Source organism: Equus przewalskii, chromosome 4 (genome assembly GCF_037783145.1).
Source record: "Equus przewalskii isolate Varuska chromosome 4, EquPr2, whole genome shotgun sequence".
In the NCBI taxonomy this organism is placed as follows: domain Eukaryota; kingdom Metazoa; phylum Chordata; class Mammalia; order Perissodactyla; family Equidae; genus Equus; species Equus przewalskii.
The window spans coordinates 56,667,953-56,684,660 of record NC_091834.1 but is presented as its reverse complement, the minus strand read 5'-3'; the positions used below and the strand labels follow the sequence as shown (position 1 = coordinate 56,684,660).

Below are 16,708 nucleotides of genomic sequence, written 5' to 3'. Positions count from 1 at the left end.
CAACACAAAACAGAATAATTAATGACAACAATAGCTCAGAAGGGGAAGAGGCAAGGGATGGAACTCCTTAGGCTAATGGAGATAAGAGGCTATCAGAAAATGGACTATCTCATCTATGAGATCTTTTATACAAACCTCACGATAACAACTAAGGAAAAAATCAGAGCAGCCACAATTCATAAATAAAGAGAAAATGGAGAAATCCATCACAGAAAAACACTAAATTGAAATGGCAGGAAGAAATACAAGGAAAGAAATACAATGGAAATATAGAACAACTGGAAAACAAGAGATAAAATGGCAGGATTAAGCATTCATATATCAATAATCACTCAAATGCATTATTAAATGTAAATGCATTGAATTCTCCAATCAAAAAAATATTAAATGTAAATGCACTGAATTCTCCAATCAAAAGACACAAAGTAGCTGGAGGGATTGAAAAACAAGACCCAACAATATGCTGCCTTCAGGAAACACATCTCAACCCTAAAGACAAACATACACTCAGAGTGAAGGGATGGAAGATGATACTCCAAGATAATAGCAAACAAATGAAAGCAGGTGTTGGCATACTTATATCAGACAAAGCAGACTTCAAAATAAAAAAGACAATGAGAGACAGAGAGGGGCAGTATATAATGATAAAAGGGTCATTCCACCAAGAGGACATAACCCTAACACAGGAGCACCAAAGCATACAAAGCAACTATTAACAGACCTAAAAGGAGAAATTAACAGCAACACATTAATTGTAGGGGAGCTCAATACCCCACTTACAGCAATGAGTAGATCATCCACTCAGAAAGTCAACAAGAAAATAGTGGATTTAAATGCAAAACTAGATCAGGTGGACTTAATAGATATATATAGAACATTCCATCCAAAAACAGTAGAACACATCCTTCTCAAGTACACATAGAACATTCTCAAAGATGGACCATATGTTGGGAAACAAGGCAAACCTCAATAAATTTAAGAAGATTGAAATCCTATCAAGCATCTTTTCCAACCACAATGTTATGAAACTAGAAATCAACTACAAGAAAATACTAGGAAAGTCATAAACATGTGGAGACTAAACAACATGCTACTGAACAACCATTGGATCAATGAAGAAATCAAAGGAGAAATTACAAAACACCTGGAGACAAATGAAAATGAAAATACAACATACCAACTCATACGGGATGCAGCAAAAGCAGTGCTAAAGGGGAAATTCCTAGCAATACAGGCCCACTTCAACAAAAAAGAAAAATCTCAAATAAGTAATCTTAAACTACACCTAAAAGAACTAGAAAAAGAAGAACTAACAAAGCCCAAAGTCAGCAGAAGGAGGGAAATAATAAAAATTAGAGCAGAAACAAATGAAATAGAGACTAAAAAAGCAGTAGAAAGGATCAATGAAGCTAAAAGCTGGTTCTTTGAGTAAACAGAATTGACAAATTTTAGCCAGACTCACCAAAAAAGAAGGCTCAAATAAATAAAATTAGAAATGAAAGGGGAGAAATTACAATGGATACCACAGAAATACAAAGGATTATAAAGGAATACTATGAAAAGCTATATGTCAACCAATTGGATAACCTAGGAGAAATGGATAAATTCTTAGACTCATACAACCTCCCAAAATGGAATCAAGAAATAGAGAATCTGAACAGACCAATCACAAGTAAAGAGATTGGAACAGTAATCAAAAACCTTCAACAAAACAAAAGTCCAGGACCAGACGGCTTCTCTTGGAGAATTCTACCAAACATTCAAAGAAGATTTAATACCTATCCTTCTGAAAGTATTCCAAAAACTTGAAGAAGACGGAACACTTCCTAACTCATTCTATGAGGCCAACATTACCCTGATACCAAAACCAGGCAAGGACAATACAAAGAAGGAAAACCACAGGCCAATATTACTGATGAAAATAGATGCAAAAACCCTCAACAAAATAGTGGCAAACCGAATACAACAATACTTTAAAAGGATCTTACACTATGATCAAAGTAGGATTTATACCAGGGATGCAGGGATGGTTCAACATCTGCAAATCAATAAGTATGAAACACTACATTAATAAAATGAGGAATAAAAATCACATGATCATCTCAATAGATGCAGAGAAAGCACGTGACAAGAATCAACATCCATTTATGATTTTTAAAAACTCTCAATAAAATGGGTATAGAAGGAAAATACCTCAATATAGTAAAGGCCATATATAACAAATCCACAGCCAAAATCACGCTTAAGGGTGAAAAACTGAAAGCCATCCCTCTGAGGACAGGAACAAGACAAGGGTGCCCATTCTCACCGCTCCTTTTCAACATAGTACTGGAGGTTTGGGGCAGAGCAATTAGGCAAGAAAAAGAAATAAAAGGTATCCAAATTGGAAAGAAAGAAGTGAAACTCTTGCTATTTGCAGATGACATGATTTTATATATAGAAAACCCTAAAGAACCCATCAGAAAACTATTGGAAATAATCAACAACTACAGAAAAGTTGCAGGGTATAAAATCAACTTACAAAAATCAGTTGCATTTCTATACACTAATAATCAACTAGTAGAAAGAGAACTCAAGAATACAATCCTATTTATAATCGCAACAAAAAGAATAAAATAGGAATAATTTAACTAAGGAGGTGAAAGACCTATACACTGAAAACTATAAAACATTATTGAAAGAAATCAAAGAAGACATAAATAAATTGAAAGATATTCCATGCTTATGGATTGGAAGAACAAAAATGGTTAATATGTCCATATTACCTAAAGCAATCTACAGATTCAATGCAATCCCAATCAGAATCCCAATGACATTCTTCACGGAAATAGAACAAAGAATCCCAAAATTCATATGGAACAACAAAAGACCCCAAACAGCCACAGCAATCCTGAGAAAAAAGAACACAGCTGGAGGCATCACAATCCCTGACTTAAAAATATACTACAAAGCTATAGTAATCAAAACAGCATGGTACCGACACAGAAACAGACACACAGATCAATGAAACAGAAGTAAAAGCCCAGAAATAAAACCACACATCTACGGACAGCTAATCTTTGACAAAGGAGATAAGAACATAAGATGGAGAAAGGAAAGTCTCTTCAATAAACGGTGTTGCGAAAACTGGACAGCCACATGCAAAAGAAGGACAGTAGACCATTATCTTACACCATACACAAAAATTAACTCAAAATGGATTAAAGACTTGAATCCAAGACCTGAAACCATAAAACTCCTAGAAGAAAATATAGGCAATACACTCTTTGACATCACTCTTAGAAACATCTTTTTGAATACCATGACTACTCAGGCAAGGGAAACAAAAGAAAAAATAAACAAATGAGACTGCTTCAGACTAAAAATCTTCTGCAAGGCAAAGGAAACCATGAACAAAGCGAAAAGACAACCCATCAACTGGGAGAAAATATTTGCAAATCATATATTCGACAAGGGGTGGGTTAATTTCCAAAATATATAAAGAACTCATACAACTCAACAACAAAAAAACAAACAACCCAATCAAAAAAGTGGGTAGAGGATATGAATAGATATTTTTCCAAAGAAGATATACAGATGGCCAAGAGGCACATGAAAAGATGCTCAACATCACTAATTATTAGGGAAACGGACATCAAAACTACAACGAGATATCACCTTACACCTGTCAGAATGGCCATAATGACCAAGACAAAAAATAACTGTTGGAGAGGATGTAGAGAAAAGGGAACCCTCATACACTGCTGGTGGGAATGCAAACTGGTGCAGCCACTATGGAAAACAGCATGGCAATTTCTCAAAAAATTAAAAATAGAGATACCAGCTATCCCACTACTGGGTATTTATCCAAAGAACTTGAAATCAACAATTCAAAGAGACTTATGCACCCCTATGTTCATTGCAGCATTATTCACAATAGCCAAGACATGGAAGAAACCCAAGTGTCCATCAACTGATGAATGGATAAAGAAGATGTGGTGTATACATATATACAATGGAATACTACTCAGCCATAAAAAAGACAAAATTGTCCCATTTGCAACAACATAGATGATATCGATATTGAGGGTATGATATTAAGCAGAGTAAGCCAGACAGAGAAAGACAAACACCACATGACTTCACTCATATATGGAAGATAAACAAATTCATGGATAAAGAGAACAGATTAGTTGTTACAGAGGGGAAGGGGGCTGGGGGGTGGGCGAAAGAGGTAAAGGGGCATATATGTATGGTGACAGATAAAAATTAGACTATTGGTGGTGAGCATGATGCAGTCTATACAGAAACTGACAAATAATAATGTACACCTGAAACTACAGAATGTTATAAACTGCTATGACCTTAATAAAATAATTGAAAATATAAAATAAATAGAAAAGATCACCATCCAACAACTTCCTCTTTCATGTCATTGGCTACCCCAATCTGCAATTAAGGCTAGGAAATACAGTTTCTCCATTGGGCACATTGTCCCAATCACTATTACTATGGAAAAAAAGAGTATGGGTTTTGGATGGACAACTAGACAGGTCTGCTCAGCCTTGACAAGCCAGCTTCCTTGTTATATAAAATATACAGCATATTTTGACATTTCTCCTTCACTAGACTTGGGGTTTTTTTAATTGAGATATAATTGATATATAACACTGTATCAGTTTTAGGCATAAAACATACTGATTTGATATATGTATATACAGTCATGCATCGTTTAACAATGGGATATTTCTGAGAAATGCATCATTAGGGGATTTCATTTTTGTGAAAACATGATAGAGTGTACTTACACAAACCTAGATGGTACAGCCTACTACACAGCTAAGCTATATGGTACTAATCTTACAGGAGCCCCATCGTATATGCAGTCCCGTGTGACCAAAATATCATTATGCGGCACATGACTATATTGCAAAAGGATTACCACAATAATTTTAGTTAACATCCATCCCCACCCAAAGTTAAAAAATTTTTTTTGTATGATGAAAACTTTTAAGACTTACTCTCTTAGCATCTTTCAAATATACAATACAGTATTGTTAACTATAGTCATGCTGTATACTACATTCCCAAGACTTATTTATCTTATAACTAGAAGTTTGTAGCTTTTGATCACCTTTATTCATTTCGCCTACCCCTCACCCTCTGCATCTGGCAACCACCAATCTGTTCGCTGTATCTGAGTCAGATTTTTATTTTAGATTCTACATATAAGTGGAAATTAAAAATAGAACTATCATATGATCCATCAATTTCACTTCTGGGTATTTATCCAAAGAAAATGAAATCACTATCTCAAAACGGTGTCTGCGTCCCCATGTTCACTGCCGCATTATTTACAAGAGGCAAGATATGGAAACAACCTAAATGTCCATTGATAGATAAATGGATTTTAAAAATGTGAGAGATATACATTTTAAAAATTTACCATTTTAACTATCTTTAGGTATGCAATTGAGTGGTATTAAGTGCATTTCACTTGCATTTTCACACAGTTTAGCACTATTCTCTAATTATTCTCACACTATTAATACCTGAATAACCATACTCAAAGCTTTGGTGTCATTTTGCTTACCAAAAAGTTACTATGACAACAGGTTTGATGCTCTTTAGAGATGCCCTGACTCTTACAGACTAATATTACTTAGGAATTTCGCATCTTCATCATAACATTAAATTTTTCCAATATTCCCTTTAAGCTTTTTGAAAGAGGGTGATTGTTGCTAAACTTTTTTTCTCCTAAACCATTTTATCATCTCACCAGGTCCTAATATATTGGATTCACCTGGGGCCAGAGCTAGCGCTTCTTTGGAAATACCTGGGACAACAAAGACTTCTGTTGACAGTTAGAGGTGAGGAGACATTTATTTCAGACAGTAGTGAAAATGAAGAGTTTGGTAGTTTAACTTGCCTGAGAAATGGAGAATGGTCAACAATCATCCATATGTTTCTTTAGAGCACTTTTCTCTGAACTTCAGGATCTATGGCATCTCTCCTAATAGCCCTTTTTTGTTTTTCATGTATTATGAAGTTTTCCTCTCCTCATATAACATTAATGTAATATATCTTATCCTATGTGTAACTCAGGAAATGGGAAGTATTACCATCCATTATTCTCTTCCTAAACATAGGAACTAAAGTCTAAATGAATTCAAATAGGAAAATCAATATTAGAATCAGGAGTAGAATTAAATCATAATGAGATTAATGTCAAATTAATACTCTGTTTGTAGAGGTACAGAAATATTATTTTAATCCTGAAGAAAAATTATCTCAAATTATTTTTACTTCTTGCCAGATTTCCAGGCATTGGTATATTGTGGTTAAAATAAATAAAACTATTGTTTCCCTTTCTTAAAATATGCAGCAATAATAATTAGCTACAGCAATGCACCTACATAATTTTTAAACCGCTTTTAAAATGTAATTTTCTCTTGTAATTGAAAGCACTAAGTGTAAGCGACATTGCAAAATTACTTTTAACCACTAGAGGGCAGAAAACGCTCCACATTTGCACTTCGGTAATTTTACATTCCTAGACCAAAACAATAACCGCTACCGCCACCAGCACCACGACAAAATGTCTTTAAGAACTTCTTGTTTTATACTGTAAAATACACTGTACACTTAAGGCTCAGTTAACAACTTTAAAAGTTTAAACTAGCACACAATCACCTCAATTCAACAGTTTATAGGAGGCAAAAGTAAACCTAACTTTTTCACTCTGAGTTTAGTTATGAGTTAAGGATTACTAGCACAGAGGAACTGGTACATCCTTAAGGAAAGGCAGAGTACTTAAAACAAAATAAGCAAACAGTGACCATTAAGAATCAGCAAGATTCTTTTTACATTAAAATATCTGCAATGAAATGCAAAGGCTGTATTTATTATAAAACTGAAATAGTCCCTAATGTCAAAAATCGATCAAATGCTAAAATATTTACGTCTGACTCTCTAATTTCTACACGTAGTTTCTTTTACCACACACCAACTGTAGGTCTAATTGTGACAAAGATGTTTTTAGTTTCCTCTTAATGTCTTTCTGACCTAATTAACTTTTGTTTCCCTCCCAATTAAGCCATTTGCATTTCAGTAACCAAAGCATTACTTTCTTTAATTAGAAACCACAACCTCTTCACTTTTTCACTCTCATTAATTAAAATGCATCATGATAAATTAAGCCATTTGGATTTCAGTCTGGGTGGATGACATTTTAACAACTGCCCCTTCAACCTTCTCTCCCTGTCAATCTTGGCCATGTCCTACATCACAGGACAGCAGGAGGGCAATGGTGGCAGCCTGACAGAGGAATGGAGCAGGCATGGAGCCAGGGGTTATACATCACTGAAGTCAGCGATTTCTCTGATGCATGAGCCTTCACTTGCCAGTCAAATCTGATAAGGCTTTTACCTTGTAGGGTTATGCATGACCTTACCCAAGGCACTAAATCATTTCTGAAGTCTTGTTTCTTACCCTAAGCAAACCTGCGCTCCCCAGTTTTCAGGTCTGTGGGCGCTATTCATTCTAATACTAATGAACACAGTGCAGTGGTACAGAAAAGCCGGGGGGTGGAACAGCATAGAGGTGTCACTTCTTTTGGACTAATGAAAGCAATGCACTTCTAAAATCAGGGCTAGTCATAGAAGAGAAAAGCTTCTCATACAGATCTTCCTCGACTTACAATGGGGTTACATCACGATAAACCCATCATAAGTTGAAAATATTAAGTCATAAATGCATTTAACACCCCTAATCTACCAAACATCATAGCTTAGCCTAGCCTGCCTTTAACGTGCTCAGAACACACTAGCCTACAGTTGGGCCAAATCATCTAGCACAGAGCCTATTTTATAATAAAGTGTTGAATATCTCAAGTAATTTATTGAATACTGTACTGAAAGTGAAAAATAGAATGATTGTTATGGGTACAGAATTGTTTTAAGTGTATCAGTTTTCTAACCTTGTGACCACGTGGCTGGCTGGGAGTTGTGGTTCACTCCTGCCGCCCAGCATCACAAGAGAGTATTATATCGCATATTGCTATTGGGTTCATTACTAAATGACCGCATAGTTCATTAGCTATTCAAGGCAAAACACTCAAGTTAATATTAAAGTGCCATTTAACGCATTCGTAGTTTAATTTTAAAGCCAGCAGAGTATATATTTTTAATTGTCATCCTAGTAAGTAGATATATATACTGGAACCAATGAGGTTTTAAGTTTTGCCATTTTTTAAATTGTATATTTTAAAGTCACTGAAAGAGGCTTTCCAACACATCTTCTAGACAAGGAGTAAGACTCATAACTTTTTCTTTTAAAAAATACTCATGAAATCACTATGTCAAGGAGACATCTGCACCTCCAAATTCACTGCAGCATTATTTACAGAAGCCAAGACATGGAAACAACCTAAATGTCCATCGACAGATGAATGGATAAAGAAAATGTGATAAATATATACAAGGGAATACTATTCAGCCATAAAAAGGAAGGAAATCCTGTCATTTGCGACAACATGGATGGACCTTGAGGGCTTTATGCTAAGTGAAATAAGTCAGAGAATGACAAATACTGTATGATCTCTCTTATATGTAGAATCTAAAAAAACCCCTGACTCATAGTAAAAAGAGATCAGATTTGTGGTTGCCAGAGGCAGAGGTGGGAGGTGAAGGAATTGAGTCAAGGTCGTCAAAAAGTACCAATTCCCAGTTATAAGATAAATACACAGGTGATGTAATGTACAACAGGATGACTATAGCTTACAAAGCTGTATGGTCTATTTGAAAGTTGCTAAGAGAGTAAATCCTAAAAGTTCTCGTCACAAGGAAAAAATTATTTTTTGTAACTATATGAGGTGATAGATGTTAACAACTAAAATTACTGTGGCAATCGTTTCATAATATATATGTGTATCAAGTCATTATGCTGTACACCTTAAATTTATACAGCGTTATATGTCAATTACATCAATAAAACGGGGGAGGAGAAAAGATCAAAAAAATACTCTTAACTGCCAAGAAGTACTAAGTCCCTCAAAACCTCATTTTATTCATTATCAAACACCACTTGGTTAGAGGTCTCTAAACAGACCTTAAACAAGGTTATAGAGTATAATTCATGCTTTACATTGTTATATACTTTCTGCATATTCTCTCCTCGAAGGTTAAAGATCTAACTTTAGTGGTTTGGAATTTTTGTCAACCCAAACATAATATTCTATGCACACAGTTTTTTCCTTCCCAAATTTCATCTTCCCTGCTGGAAGGATTACTGGTGACACAAAGAATACATTAAGCTAAATGAGGTGGTGAAAGAGAGATCAACACATCAGGAGAAGCAGAAAGGGGATCTGAGTCTACTGTCCCCACTGGTGGCCTTGACAGACCTAAGAAGTCAGTCATTTTGAGCACCCCTGGATGGGAGGCTACTTCGTGTTGGTGGAGTCACATGTATATAACCTGATGGCTGAGGCAATGTGAATTAAAGGATAAAAGCCTAGAATCAGGAGTGTTGGTCAAATAGACCTGACGTTCCTGAGAACCTTTCAGATGGGGAAGTATTTCCAAAGAGAACAATTATTTTACGAAGATCTGACAATGAATTTTTTCTTCTCTGTAAATTTTATTTGAAAATAACAAAGTTAAAAATAAGTAATTGCATTTTCCTACCCTTTACACTCGTTTGACCTAAAATAAAATTTCAAACACTAGAACCTGGAGATTATCACCACACATCCTGGTCTATCAACCTGGAGTGACCCCACCTTCCCTGGTATCACAACCGCCCACATACACACTTACACGGGGCTGGTGATGCAGCTTCATCAGACAGCGCCGGTTAAATCTATTGTGCTCATTTATTACCTCCCAGGGAGAATCAAGCCATGAGGAAATGGGACACAGGTCGAGCATGCGAAAAAAGTAGAGTATGGAATGTACTGGAAGGCTGGGTACATGAAATAGGCTCAGCTGACGGGGAATTCAATGAGAGGGAATTTAATGGGGGATCTTGAAAAGACTGGAGTAGCAAAAACGTTAAGGTGGACTTCGAGAAACTTTTGGGGAAAAAAGATGTATAAAGGGGTCAAAGAGAAAGGTAAACTTCACCTTGGGATTCTCCCTGGGAGGTAATAAATGAGCACAATAGATTTAACTGGCGCTGTCTGATGAAGCTGCATCACCAGCCCCGTGTAAGTGTGTATGTGGGCGGTTGTGATACCAGGGAAGGTGGGGTCACTCCAGGTTGATAGACCAGGAGTTCACAAGTCTATCTCCAGCATGATTTATTCTTCCAGGCTTAGTGGGTGATAACCACAGGAGTCGGGAGAAAGGAGCATGGACTAAGACAGAGACCAGGAATAGAAAATTACCACCTTGCCTACTCCAATACACCTTTCTTTCCCTCACATCAACTAACACTCACCTAAAAGGCACAGCACAAAATGAATACCCACTAGTGGGTTGATTAAAAAGTTGTAAAACAGAGAATGGCACCCTTCTCAGAGGTGGTGGTCACTCTCTCCCCCACCTTCTTCTGTGTTCCTCCTGCAGGCCAGTTCTAGCCCCTCCCAAAACATAACCTTCCCACATCCCAGTCCTTCTCGGGGGCTCCGTTCTCAGCCATCACGGAAACTAACTGCCCTTTAGGCGCAGAAAGGTGGTTCACATTCGTTTCTTTGGGGCAGGGGAGAGGTTAGTCGTAACTGCGGTAATCAAGGTGGGTCTAGATCCTTGGGGACTGGGTGGGGCACGCACAGCCACCCTGCCCGTTTGCCACGTCCGCACCCACCCAGGGGAGGAAGAGCCGAGGCTCTCACTGGGCGCAACCCTTGCAGACTCCTTTGGAAGCCACCCTCGATCTGGCCGCACTGTCCCTGGGTCCAGCGAGGAGAGGCAGAGGGGCAGGACGGGTCGGACGCCCTCGCCTCACCGGGGTCTCCTCCGCCCCTCTACCCTGGCCCTGAGCTCTTCCTCCGCCCAGCGCACAGGAGAGAAAACCCCGGCCGGAGGAAGTCCGCTACAACAGATAGCGGAGAAAAAGGAGAAAACGACGCCTCCGCCAGAGGACGCCTGCGGCCAAGGCAAGGCGGGGAGCAGGGGGCGGGGAAGAGGCGGGGCCGGGGGATGGGGCGGGGCTTAGGCCGTGGACAGGGCAGAGGGCCTGGGACAGCGGAAGAGTCTGTTTTGCCTCGGGTCTGGGTGTCTGGTACTGTCTGAGTTCCCGTTGCATTTCCGGTTCTTACTGGTCCCGGAGCCCCTGGGCTGGCTTCCTGTGAAACTTCTAAGAGCTGCCCGCCGCCCCCTGGCCGCCGACCCGCAAGAATGCGTTACCTAGTGCCACGGTCACGGTCGCCGTCACAGGCACCCTCAACCCCGCCCCCGGCCACCCGCGGTCCCTCTCTCTCCCTCACCCGCACCTGCCCGCACGCTTCCCGGGGCCGCAGGTGCGGACGACAGCGGAATTCCACGCCCCGCAGTGGCCCGTCAGCCCTGGAAGGAGAAGGGGAGGCGCGGTCCCGGGCCGCTCCCAGCCTGATGTCCCAGGTGCGTCGGAACCCCCGAGGCACGGCCCGGCAGGGCGCTGATGGTCCCGGCGGCTCGGCTTAGCTCCCGGGCCCGCGTCCTCGCCACCGCGCCCTTGGCTTCCCAGTCCACATCCGAGGGAGGAGTGAGATTCTCACGCTTTGGGGTCCCGCTCAGGCTACACCACTGACTCCCCCCGTCTCTGCAAAGGACTTCTCTCGTTCAGGCTTCCCGAAGCCTTTAGAAGCACAGCTGATGATTCTGATGGATCATGAGTCTCCCTGCATTTTAGAAAGACCATGGGGGCGAGGGGGGTAATTAGCTGAGTTTTCTTGAATAGTTGCGGTTAAATTTAAGGCAAGAATTGAATTTTAGTCGATGTCCACGAGGTAGCGACCCTGTATGGACCTTCATGTCGTCCACGTAGTGTTCAGACACTACTTAGGAACATCTTCCACTTTGTGGATTTGTTTCTGTTGAAATTTATTTCCATAGAACTTAAGTCGCTAGTTATTACGGATGTGACCTCTGAGGGTCCTCAGACGAGCTCTCGGTGAGGAAGGAAGCCCCTGGTTTCTATGCAGCGTTGGGCTGAACAATTTAGCAGTACAAAGCATGTTTCCTGCCTGCCCTGAGGGAGGGTCAGCTTGATCAGGACCAAGGCAGTAAACTCTCAAACCCAGTGTGCTCTCCTTTTCTTTTCCAGATTGTGCCTTTTTAGCCGGGAAGCATGGAGGTCATTCATGGCCGGCCCTACTGTTGCAGGGAGCTTGAAGGAGCTGACCTACTGTCAGACACCTTTTACTCTAACCAACTGCACACTCCACTACTAACAGCTGCTCGCCCAACTGCCTCAGAGGACAGGTAAAACAAAACTAGAGAAAGCAAACAATTAAAAAGGGTTTTAATATGTTAGTATATTTTTATATGTGAGAAAAAAACATGTATGGTTATGGGGCTCTTCAGTTTCTCACGTAAGGAAGGCGTAACATGACAATTAACTAAACTTTAAAGCGTCCACATCTGTTAGGAACTTGATAAAAAGTAAGCTGTGTGTGTTTTTAAAAGGCAGACGTCAAATTCATCCACTACATTCTAGAATGATCACTTCCTTCATTTGAAAATTAATCTGTTTTAATCAAACTCTTTTTATTTTATAAAGAGAAGTGTAGCGGTTCCCTATCATCCACTAACACCATCTGCTCAAAAATACTCCCAGAATCTGTTGTTCGTAGCTGCTGTCTAAATTTTTGCCTTGCCAAATTTCCCGTAACACATTGGTTACAGATTATGAGTAAAATTGCATCTAGGGGCCTGCCCGGTGGTATAGGGGTTAAGTGTCCATGCACTCTGCTTCGGTGGCCCAGGGTTTGCCAGTTCAGATCCCGGGCATGGACCTGTGCACTGCTTATCAAGCCATGTGGCAGGCATCCCACATATAAAATAGCGGAAGATAGGCACAGATGTTAGCTCAGGGCCAGTCTTCCTCAGCAAAAAAGAGGAGGATTGGCGGTGGGTGTTAGCTCAGAGCTAATCTTCCTTAAAATAAAATAAAATAAAATAGAATAAAATAAAATAAAATAAAAAAGCTTCTAACATACATTGAGCGATTACTGTGTGGGCAGTGTACCAAACACTTTGTATGTAGTAATTCTTTTAATCCTCACAACAACGCTCTAAGTACTTATCCCCGTTTTACATATAAAGTAACAGGTACAAACAAGTAATTTTCCAAGATCTTAGTGCCAGCTTTTCTGTATTGAATTTACTTGAATCATTTTGAGAAAAAAAAAAAATCTCAAAACACTTGGACGGTGAAAAAATAGCCTGTATGGTTGCTTTCTTGTTTGTTTTTTTATTGTTTTTGTTTTTTAGTTCCACTTGGTCAAATCTCTCAATTAAGAATTCTGTCTTTGCGGGCCAGCCTGGTGATGTAGTGGTTAAGCTTGCGCACTCTGCTTCAGCAGCCTGGGGTTCGTGGGTTCAGATCCCAGGTGCGGACCTAGCACCACTCATCAGGTCATGCTGTGGCAGCATCCCACATAAAATAGAGGAAGATTGGCACAGATGTTAGCTCAGTGACGATCTTTCTCAAGCCAAAAAGAGGAAGACTGGCAACAGATATTAGTTCAGGGCCAACCTTCCTCACAAAAAAAGAAAGAAAGAAAGAATTCTGTCTTTAAGAAATCAGACAGAAAGTCACCTGGCCTCAGTTTAAACACTTCCAAAATGGGACATCGCTGCAACACAGGCATCCATTCCAATTTTGAATGCTCCTCATTGTTAGATAATTTTCTTTCTACCAAGAACATTTTTCATCCTTGTAATTTCTAGCTACTGATCCTCGTTCTTCGTTCTGCAGCCAGGCAAAATAAGAATAATCCTCCATCCCCGTGATCACAGCCCTTCAGGAGCCTGAAGCTTCTTTTGACTCTCTAAGAGTTCTCTTCCAAGGCTGATCACTAGTTCTCAACAGACTTTACTCTCCATTCTTCTTGAATCTAGGCTTTCACCAGCATGAGCACACTTCCATGGATCCATTCCAGTTTGTAAACATGCTCTTTATATGAAAAAGAAAAAAAGCTTTTTTTCCTAATTCTAAAACTAAGACATGTTCCCTGTAATTTAGAAATCATGAAAATCCATAAAGAAAACAAATTTTCCATTTTTCCAACAGAAAGAAAAATTATTAAATTAAAGCACAAGGAAGAACACGTCTGTACTTCCTTTATCCAGAAATAATAACCACTGTTAATGTCTCAATATGTGTCCCATCCCTTTTTTTTAATTTAAAGATCATATTCAACGTATTTTTTTGTAAACTTTTTCATGTAATGAAAAGGAATATTTTCATATTTGTGGGAAAGAGGACTCAACTCACTTCTGAATCAGTCCTTGCTGTACCTGCTCTTCTACTGTTACGTGATTCCCAAAAGTGACTGTCAGCACTAAATGCCTACTCAGCTGCAAGGGCCCTCAGACTAGGCAGGCCTTACTTGAGTCAGAGGAAACCCTGAGCAGATCTTGTGTGATCTGGAGATGGACAGTTGTCCCTGGCTCCAAAGCAGCAATGTGAGGGTTTATATTTGGCCAAAAGGGATCTGAGTAGGCATTTAGGGCTGCTATATATGATGGAATTCACTGTGCCCTGAAAAGCACTCGTGTAGGGCTTTTCACTGAAATTTTGATCACTTCTACATAAATGGTCCTATGGTTGGTTAGTAATTGGCTCCAAAACCAACTGGTGTGCAATTTACAAGAAGTGAAAATATTGCTTTTCATTAACTGACTATAAAATTAAACACAACATATTTTCAGTTACCTATAAACTAAAATAAGGTATCATTTTAAGCAATATCTAGGTACAAACATGTCCCTGGCTCCTAATAACTAAAACTTGCTTTCCCTTGTATTCCATGTGAATTCTTTCTTTTCGTAGTCCCCAAATGGGGAAGCCAGGATGATCATGTATCCTCAGAACCCCTCCTTTTAACTCTCTTTTCAAACGCAGCAGGGCAGCTTACAGTAATAGAGGTTCTTTCTTCTCTCAATATTATTCTTCTGAATTGCCCTGGAGAGTGTCATCAGAATAACATCGGTACATCTGCTCTATCATTGCAGACACTAACTACTTAAGACTAGGTTCAGCCACTAAGCAAAAAATCGGAACAGAGAAACAAATGATAAATAAAGAGAAAACTGAGAAAACCATCATAAAGAACTAGCAGACTGAATTGGCAGTCTGGAATACACCGGACAAGAAACAAGGGAAATACAAACAATCAGAAAACAAATGATAAAATGGCAGTATTAAAGCCCTCATCTACCAATAATCACTCTAAATGTAAATGGATCGAATTCTCCAATCAAAAGACAGAGTGGCTGGATGGGTTTAAAAAACAAGATGCAACAATATGCTGCCTCTAGGAAACACATCTGAGCTCTAAAGACAAACACAGGCTCAGAGTGAAGGGAAGGAAGATGATACTCCAAGCTAATGGCAAACAAAAGAAAGTAGGTGTTGCCATACTTACATCAGACAAAGTAGACTTCAAGATAAAACAGGTAATGAGAGACAAAGAGGGGCAGTATATGATAAAAGGGACGCTCTACCAACACATAAATATATATGTACCTAACACAATAGCACCAAAGTACATAAAGCAACTATGAACATACCTAAAAGGAGGTATTAACAGCAACACAATAATAGTAAGTGACCTTAAAACCCCACTTACATCAATAGTTAAGTCATCAAGACAAGAATCAACAAGAAAATAGTAGAATTAAACAAAGAACTAGACCAGATAGACTTAATAGATATATATAGAACACTCCATCCGAAAACAGCAGAATACATATTCTTCTCAAGTGCACATGGAATATTCTCAAAGATAGACCATATGTTGGGAAACAAGGCAAGCCTCAATAAATTCAAGAAGACTGAAATCATATCACATCTTTTCCAACCACAATGCTATGAAACTAGAAATCAACTACAAGAAAATACTAGGAAAGTCACAATGGTAAGGATGAACATGATTCCTGGTATATGTTAGCTCTCAGCAGCTTAACTTTCTAAATGTGGGTATACTTGAGGGGATGTCTCTTTTAAATATCATAATGTGTTTTGAGCTAACTCAGCAATTCCAACAGCAACACAAAATGATTTCCTCACATCAGCCTACTTTTTTTTCTTTCCAGCATAGGCAACGCAGTCTAGGTCCATTGTTACCCAGCATTGGTATGCAGATGGGGCATATCAAAATCACCTGAGATGCTTTTGAAAAATACCGATTCTCAGGCTCTATCTGTAGATATTCTGACTCACTAAGTCTGAGGTGCATCTAGGGAATCTGCATTTTTAGAAGCTTTTCAGCTTATTTTGAGAGCCATTGGGCTAGCAGAAGGCACTGAAAACAGTCAGAAAATCAGGATTATGGTTCTGGCTTACTCATTGTCCCAGGGCAAGTTAATCTTTATATTTCAGTTACTTTCTTCACTGGTATATTTTTTGAGTAATTACAGTAGTCACTATTAAGGTCACTTTGATTTGATCTGCTTTAAAAATATTAAGTGGGTGATATTCTTTTGTATTTCGTCCACTGAAAATTTAAGAATGGCAGGTAGAGCTATTCAAAATCATCACAGAGGCCTGTCTCCCTTTCCCATTCAGTTGGCATCTCCTT

General features: G+C 39.1%; 1 protein-coding gene and 1 long non-coding RNA gene across 5 annotated transcripts in view; one reads left to right on the top strand and one right to left on the bottom strand.

Annotated features, from left to right (window-relative positions):
• LOC103561977 (uncharacterized) overlaps positions 1–16,708 on the bottom strand; it is a 266,670-nt gene that overhangs the window by 190,608 nt on the left and 59,354 nt on the right. The gene's annotated exons all lie outside the window — the stretch shown is intronic.
• The window catches only part of SPMIP4 (sperm microtubule inner protein 4), a 49,610-nt gene continuing 44,047 nt past the window's right edge, over positions 11,146–16,708 (top strand). The window contains exons 1-2 of the mRNA XM_008536869.2: positions 11,146–11,540; positions 12,226–12,383. Of these exons, the coding sequence (XP_008535091.1) occupies positions 12,250–12,383 (134 nt within the window). The 5' untranslated portion in view covers positions 11,146–11,540; positions 12,226–12,249. The remainder of the gene's footprint in view (positions 11,541–12,225; positions 12,384–16,708) is intronic.